Source organism: Parasteatoda tepidariorum, chromosome 2 (assembly GCF_982258835.1).
Source record: "Parasteatoda tepidariorum strain Cologne lab strain chromosome 2, Ptep-v5.0, whole genome shotgun sequence".
NCBI lineage: Eukaryota > Metazoa > Arthropoda > Arachnida > Araneae > Theridiidae > Parasteatoda > Parasteatoda tepidariorum.
The window spans coordinates 79,273,159-79,281,377 of NC_141756.1; the positions used below are offsets into that span (position 1 = coordinate 79,273,159).

The window sequence follows — 8,219 nt, forward strand, 5'->3', positions numbered from 1 at the left end:
GCAAATTGAAGAACTTTTACCCACAAATATAAAGTTTGTTTATCAAAAGATAATTCCATTCAAAAAATAACTTTGAGTAAATTTTTATTATTTTATTTAATAATAGACAGAAAAGAAAATTGAATTGTAAGTATACAATTTTTTTCATCATTTTAGAAAATGTAAAATACAAAGTCTGAGCGAAATTGATCGAATAGTTCTAGGTTAATTTAATAGTATTTTTAAAATTCAATATCTCAGAAACTATTCGACCGATTTTCCTCAAATTTAGTATTCTGACATATAAAATTACATTCTTTAAAATAATGTAAAAAATTTTATAATGTATATAATATTTCATAATTAATGAATCTGACGTACCACTGTTAAAAAATCCAAACAAAAAATTAACTGGCAAAACTGCGAAAAATGTTTTTTACTGCTTGCCATAATATTCTAAATTATTTGCGAATCCATTATTTGCAAGGATAGCTCTTATTATTTCCATAGCCTTTATACTATGTTGTTGTTGCAAATAGTGGTTATTAGTAAAACATTGCCTTACTATTTAGCCCAGTTTGTACAGCCATCTATTGAGAAACTTTGTTACGAACTTTGAAATTCAGTGAAGATAAATAACTGGTTCCCTAATCAAAATGCAGCAAAACGTTCTTTCCCATCTCCTTCCGTTTACAGACACTGGAAATGAATTAAACCTTAAATTATTATTTTTGGGTTCTCTTTCTACACGAATAACAACCCGTATTAGTGAGGTAACCAATTCTACTGGAGTGCATCGCTTCCCGAAGTGTGCTTATGTCCAGAGTATATAATGCATTAGTTACATATATTTAAAGATCTCGTTAACTAGATAAAACGCAATGTAGATAAGATGTAAATTAGGTGTTAGAAATCAACTTAATGTTCATTGAACCAAATTTTTGCACTTCTAGCACGATATTCACTTTCATTATAGTCCATGATGTATCCGTCACTTCCGGAATAAAAATGTAACATTGCAAGATGAACCTGATTTGCCACTGGGGATCCTTTTTGTTTACCCTTGAGGAACATTAAGGTACCCCCTCCGTACCAGCAGAACATGTCTCACGTGATAATACTCCCACCCCACCAGACCCTTATACAGTGCGAAAATAGCAAGAGAAAAACTCCCAAGTTTCTAAATTCATCGGCCAATGTGTGTATAATTAAAAATGAAATATGTCAATAATTTTAATAGAATATAATTGTTATTCCATCTAAAAAGTTCCCGTTCTTTTCAGGGGCTTTTTGTGGCTGTCCTATATTGTTTTCTTAACTCTGAAGTGAGTATATTTGTTTTTTGTTATTTTGAAAGAGAAGGGAAATATTTCAGTATGAGCTATTCTTAGTTATCATATCTCAACACACTAAAGCTATTTCTTTGAAGAAAAAAGAAAGAAAGAAAACAGGAACCCCCATTTTACCTTTAATCTGTTAGTAACGTAAATTTACAAATATACTGTTATTATACGCACTCTCAGAAATGAAATTCCCACTTTTGACGATTCAGGAGTCTTTGAGCTATATTTCGTTATTTTTGAAGAATCATTTCGTCACCTAAATTTCGTCATTTGTGACGAGATACGAACTCTTATATGTATGACGAAAATGTCTCCTCAATTCGGAAAATCGTCGTAGTACATTGTGGGAGACTGTTGACTAAAATGACGGAACTAGAATGAAGACAAGATGATCGGAGCTAGAATGACGAAATATTTCTTTTCTTCTGATGAAATTCATTTACTCGAAGAATTCTTCGCTTAAGCGACTATAGTTATTTCATCACTTGGAAAAACTGTTCTCTCGGAGCATATACCATGAAATGGTTTCGACAAAAACGAGGAAAGTTTCGTGAAATTCGAATATCCGTTTTGTACAGCGTGCTTTGCCGCGAATCTTTAAAGTCTATCACATTTATATTAAATATGTATACTGCAAATTTGTTTATGCATTACGAGATGGTTTAGATTCGTGAATCAATTCGTTTAAAAACAATGGTCATAACAGTAGTTTGAAAAACGTAATCAAATACTTTACCCATTTTCTTAAACACACATTTTGAGCTATATCCATTTTTTCTAATAGGCATTTCAAACTATTTTCAATATAAAAATTCAATAGTCGAGATACTTGTTTGGTAAATGGAGAAGAATAATCTTGATACTTACTTTTTTTTTAAAAAAGGAACTATACAATAACATTTTATCAACAAAAAAATCGTGCTCTTTAAAATACTCTGCAGAAATAAAATTATCAATTCTTTCTTGCTGTAAGGCAACATAGACTGAAAGCTTCCTAATATCTTTGCAGGTTCAATCAGCCGTAGTTGCTGCTTACAAAAGATCAACTCAGCGTCACAATCCACGAAGGTCTTGCCGATCCTCAAGGAAGTTTGGCTCGAGCATCTCCACTTCATTATCACCCGAACATCCCCATCTCTTTCCTCAAGCTTCTAAATTACGTCTTGCTTTGCTACAACGGCCCCCAGTCGAATCATTAAATCCAGAGACTGAAGAAACTGCTTTCAATTCGGACTACAAAAATGTCATCTAACTAGTCAAACTATAGCACGTCACCTCTATCACATCAAGTTGATTAACAGGGCAAAGAATTTTTGCGAAAGTTCTTGAGGGTCCTTTTATTTTCTTTTTAATTATTATCATCATCGATGATCCACGTTATGGGTTTTGCAGAATAAACGTTCCCGTATCCTCGTGACTTTGGATACCAATCAAAAGACTAGGAACTCGGGAGATAGGTGGAGTGTGAAACTCGAAGACATCTAGCATAGAACTACCACAGAAATCTGAGTTACATTAGCAAAAGAACCAAACAAATCTTTCACTGCTTGACTAACAACATTTTGTCTCATATTCATAATTGATCTGCCATCAGAAGATGTTTCATAAAAGCAAGGTGACTCTGAAGCAATGTACAAATGCACCAATCATATTCCAGACCTGACTCATTCGCTATATCTTTGAACCATCCCAAATCCCTTAAGGTAATTGTCTCACCATCCTGATAAGAAACTAACTGTAAGACGCTATGACACTTCAATTACAATAAGTTAGTATGATCAAGGTGAAAGTTTTTACCCTATTGCAGTTCTTACACTTTTAATAGCCAGTTAAAGGGCGACTTTCTAAGAAGCATAATTTAATTCGCTTTTACGTTTGTGCTAAACTTTGAGCGAAATAAAATATATGTTTAACATTTAAATATGACGATGACGAAGTATGTTGGTGGTAATACCATGTAAAATATCGAATAGATGACCGCACGATCTTTAGATAAGTTTTTCCTCAATCTAGGAACGGGAAAGTAAAATTAAATATAACTTAGGAGATATCAAGTCGATCAATAACGGTAAACAAATATGGTGAAAAATTTCCCCACAATTCCCATCAAACTTTTGATAGATATCATGTTACATGCGTAACATATTGATGCCAACTGTGGTCGAAAGTTCTTTTTTTGGCAAATCTTAAACATCACCACTATAAAGTGAGAAATTAAAATTTAGTTACCTATGAAAAATAATATCTCAACAATAACACTTAAAACATCTAATAAAAGTTTTTTCTTCCGTATCCCGATAAGAAAAATTTTAGTAAAATCTATCATATGTATACTAAGTATATCGCAACTGCGTCATAAATAACGTCACAACTAAAAAATACACACATTTGAGTTTCGAAAATGCTTTAAAATCTATAAAATGTGAGTAAGTCAATTCCCAACAAATATAATGCATATTTACGATGTTTTAAGTTAAGTCTTTTTACGATGTTTTAGGTTCAGAAGTTAAACTGAAATGTGTACTGTAAATAAACATACTTATTATTTTCGGGAGATGTTTAGACAGACTCAATGATAATTAATGTCTCTTTTTACGCAATTCATCGTATCTCTGAATATATTTAAGAAAATAAAAAAAAATTTCCACAAGAAAATCTTATCTTTTATCCTATAAAAAAATATTATTTTATAATTATTTATTATTTTTTATTCATTTTAATAATAATTTAAAGCTTTTTGTACTGTAAATTACGCATGTTTTATCTAATTTTAAAATATTTGTTTTAAATGACATAATACGACTAATTAGTCTTGGAGCAATAAAAGTTTTAAGAAAATTTAATTTTGAATTTTAATTTCTCAAGAACTATTTATTTGACCATTTTCGTTCAAACTCAGAATTTCGCTAACTAAAATTATTTTGTTGAAATTCGTACACCTTATAATTTAAACATTTTGTGATCATTAAAAAAATAAACAGTAATAATTTAATAAAAAAATTATTTTTACGTAGAATTCTCTTAGGATAAACGAGTTTTATATTCGTTTATTCGAGTTTTAATGTAGGCAAACATTTTTTTAAATAAGTTAATTTTCGTGTCTGATTTCGAAACTTAAAATATCGTCAATACAAATTAATCAGCATATTTAAAATTCGATCCATAAAACACTAAAAATATATTGTAGTGCTTGATAATCTGACCAACAGTTATTAAGGTGTCCCTTTTTTTGTGCATTATATGAAAATTTTTCTACAATGTTTAAATGAAGTTACATCATAATTTTCGCCCGAGAGGAGATATTAAATCCAATGGTCGCCAGGAATAACTTCTTAAGTATCCCAACATCTCGCTTAAGATTTAAAGGGATGTCTTACAGAATACCTTTTCAATCACATCAAACAAGCCATGTGTTGTTAAACAAAATTGTTGATGCTTCGTACGAATCACTTTTCTTACTTTTTTTTTCAAACCTCATATAACTGTTTGTTAAGAAGAAGAAAAAAAATGTGATTTATAAATTGAATAGTCTTGCAGGCAAGATGACTTGACATAATGACTTCTTAAGTCTTAATACATGTTTTTTATATGTTTTCAGGGTTTCAAATCAAACCAATTTCAAAGCATATTTTTTCAAATTTTTTTTCATCCATTAACTCTTGAAAGTAAAAGAGGGTTAAAGAAAAAGAATCATGTTTCACTCAACATTATTTAAAAAAATGCTTGTATTTTTTATACCCTGCTGCAAAAAAAAATGGGGTATATATAAAAAACACCCACATCAAAAAACTTATGGAATGTACATTCTTTTTAAACCAAATGGATATTTCTTTTTATTGCCAACCACTTTAGCTTTTAAAAAGCACTGTACTTTGAATTTTGTACTTGTACCTCAGATACAAATACAAACATTTAAGTTATTAATGTATTCGTAGTGGAACTATATTATTTCTTTTAAATAAATCCTACTAATGGAATATTTGTGTCACCGCATTTTTCTTTTTTTAAAAAAGAAACCGTTCTTTTAAAGACAGGCGCAAATAAGGTAACGTTGTTTACAAAAACACAAAAAAATTAATTTTCACGAGTTGTACATTTCAGAAAACTTCAAATCATACTCATTACAGTGACATGACTGCATTCAGTGTTGTGAAATGCACGAAAATAAAAGCATTGTTTTTCGTATTACTATAGTTGGAACTGTGTAATATTCATTGAGTAATCTGATCTGAGAATCCTTGAAGAATATCATTAATTGGTTCTTGTATAAGTTCATCATTGATTAAAAACATTCAAACCTATTTGTCTGATTTATTCTTTTTAATTATATATACATTGAAACTCCATAAGGATGAATATCACTGTAAAATCAGAAACTCTTTTTTTATATACTCATACCTGAGCCAGCGGAGGGTTCCTGATAGAGAAGAGTTCAGATTGATCGAATGAATGTATAATTCATATAAAATAGTAAATTCCACTTTCACACTCTTTGTAAATAGAATAGACTTGATTTATTCAGTCTCCATACTTTTCTCCTCTCCGCTATCATGGCATCCGAAAATTTTGCTTTTATCCCAGCCCGGTATATTCCCACTTCTTATTAAAACGAACCGCCAAGGAAAAAGCAAGATTTCCAATAACCATGGTAACGAAATGAGAAAAAGTATGAAGAGTGGGGAAATGACGTTACTTAGAAATGACTATTTTATTTAAAAGGCCAATTCTATTTAATAGGTTAGGTTCATTTGTTTGATGCATGCAGAGTGTTCCACTATCACCGTAATGTCTATTATTAGAATTCTTGTCAAAGTGACGTAAAAAAATTTAATATTAGGAGTCGCATTTAAGGGCAGAAAAATAAAAACGCTATGGAAGTCTAATGAATCCCTACTGAGGTAGAAAAAAACTCGTTTGATTTTCGAAAGAGTGTAGTTAAAGGTGATTAGTCGATACACCTTTAAGTTAAATGAGGAAATCAAACTAAATTTTCATATTTATCATCTCACCGTAATTTACAATTCGACAGAATTCTTCTATAAAATTATAATAGACATCTCATGAAATGCCATTTTTTTTCTTCATTGTATACAATAATTCTAAAAATATAGGTTAAGAGTGGTGATTGTGGAATCCCCTGAATAAATATGTAGATTCATTGAATAATTATACCTCAAGAAAATCTTATTCATAAAGCATGACTTTTTTTAAGCTTATTGAATGAACCCATCCTTAAAATCTATATTTGCTCAGATAACCTGGTTTTATACACTCCCTTTGCAATTTGCTCAGAACAAATTTCAAAAAAACTTAAAAATAAGTTTCTAATTGAGTGTCAATTTTTTTTTTTTTTAAATTTTTTTAAGAACTTTAAAGGTGATATTTTTGATTTTGATGAAACGTTCAAAATTTGCTCCTTATTTGAACTAATAGCTTAACTATTAGGACATAAATATTTATGGTTGACTCTTCGCACAAAGATCATTCAAAATTTGGTAAAATAAGGCAATTCTTAGATTTTGATCGAGAAAAATGTCATCCAGAGTTCAATTCAGACTGCTACTACCATGTCAAGTGAACATGGTAGTCGCAGTCTGAAAAAATTTTAGAAATGGTGGCAACTGTCCCATGAGGAAATCGAAAATAATATATGCGAGATTCCATTGCACGCTAATTTAAGAGATTAAGTTGTTCTGTTATTGCATAGATAGTTAATTTACAAATATTTCTGGTTGACAGTAGCTAGTAAAATCTTTTAAAATAAGCAGGAAGATACAATAAATAACATTAAATTTTTGTTTCCTTAGTACCTCGTTTTTCCCCGCATTCTCCTACAAAATAAAAGTGAAGCTGTGGCAATCACTAGATTTTATAATTCTAGTAATTGGTAAAAGGAAAATCTTTGTAAAAGAAGTAGTAACACATTTATAAATGTACTAATTAACAATTTTTGCAATACCTGTTGAAAAAGAAAGGAATATTGACTTTTAATATTAGTGATCAAAATGAACTACAGGTGACGCAGAGCAGAACTCTCTACTTATTGGCGATCTCAACGCTCGAATAAGCCATCTGGGGAGAGATCGGTTTCATGCCCTTGGCCCGTTCTCCCTTCCCTCTCCTCCTCTTTTCAGTTATATAGGAATGTTCTACGATATTTTCCCTTTTCTTAATCTTTTTCCTTTTTATTTAATAAAAATATTTTTTAAAATGTCCGTGATGCTTTTCTTTAGAACTATGTTTAATTAAGTTTTCAGTTCCATATAGTTTTCCAACTTAAAAGATTTTAATCTACACTGGTTATCATAAATTAAGGAAAAATCACAAAAATAGCGATAACTCTTTCAAAAGTAAGCCAAACCGTGCAAAATTTGCATATGTTGTCCACTAAGAGTAGCTGAGTAAAATTGCAATATGCAAATTAGTGGCGCTGCACTCGGCTTACGTCATCTGCCTGGAGCATAAAAGTCCAAGTTTGAGAGAAAGCACACAAATTTTACTGTGATTGCGACATTGAAAATCTGAGATAGCCAATTCGTAATAATGACCTCTAGGCATCATTTGCCTGAAGAACTACGATGGAGAGCCATCGGGAGACTAGAGGCAGGGCAGAGTCAATCAGAAGTGGCCAGATGGCTAAATGTGAGTCCATCTGTGGTTCATAGACTTTGGAGGCAATTTCAAACCACAGATTCGGCATCTAGGAGGTTCAGTCAAGGACGGCCAACTGTTACGACCAGTGCCGATGACCGATATTTGACATTAAGTGCACGCAGGAATAGAACCGCTACTCCGACACATCTTAGATCCTCTCTTGCTGCAGCCACCGGAAGGTTGGTGTCAACGTCAACTGTGCGCAGAAGGCTCCACGAAGGTGGTCTGTATGCGAGACGACCA

General features: G+C 31.4%; 1 protein-coding gene across 2 annotated transcripts in view; it reads left to right on the forward strand.

The window, feature by feature from the left end:
* Window positions 1-3,977, forward strand: part of LOC107454469 (corticotropin-releasing hormone receptor 2) — a 152,473-nt gene extending 148,496 nt beyond the window's left edge. Inside the window, exons 10-11 of one of the 2 annotated variants that reach the window (XM_016071676.4) lie at window positions 1,263-1,304; window positions 2,332-3,977. In XM_016071676.4, the coding sequence (XP_015927162.1) occupies window positions 1,263-1,304; window positions 2,332-2,574 (285 nt within the window). In that variant the 3' untranslated portion in view covers window positions 2,575-3,977. The remainder of the gene's footprint in view (window positions 1-1,262; window positions 1,305-2,331) is intronic. The other variant, XM_016071677.4, reaches the window with a different exon arrangement.
* The last annotated feature ends 4,242 nt before the right edge of the window (window positions 3,978-8,219 follow it).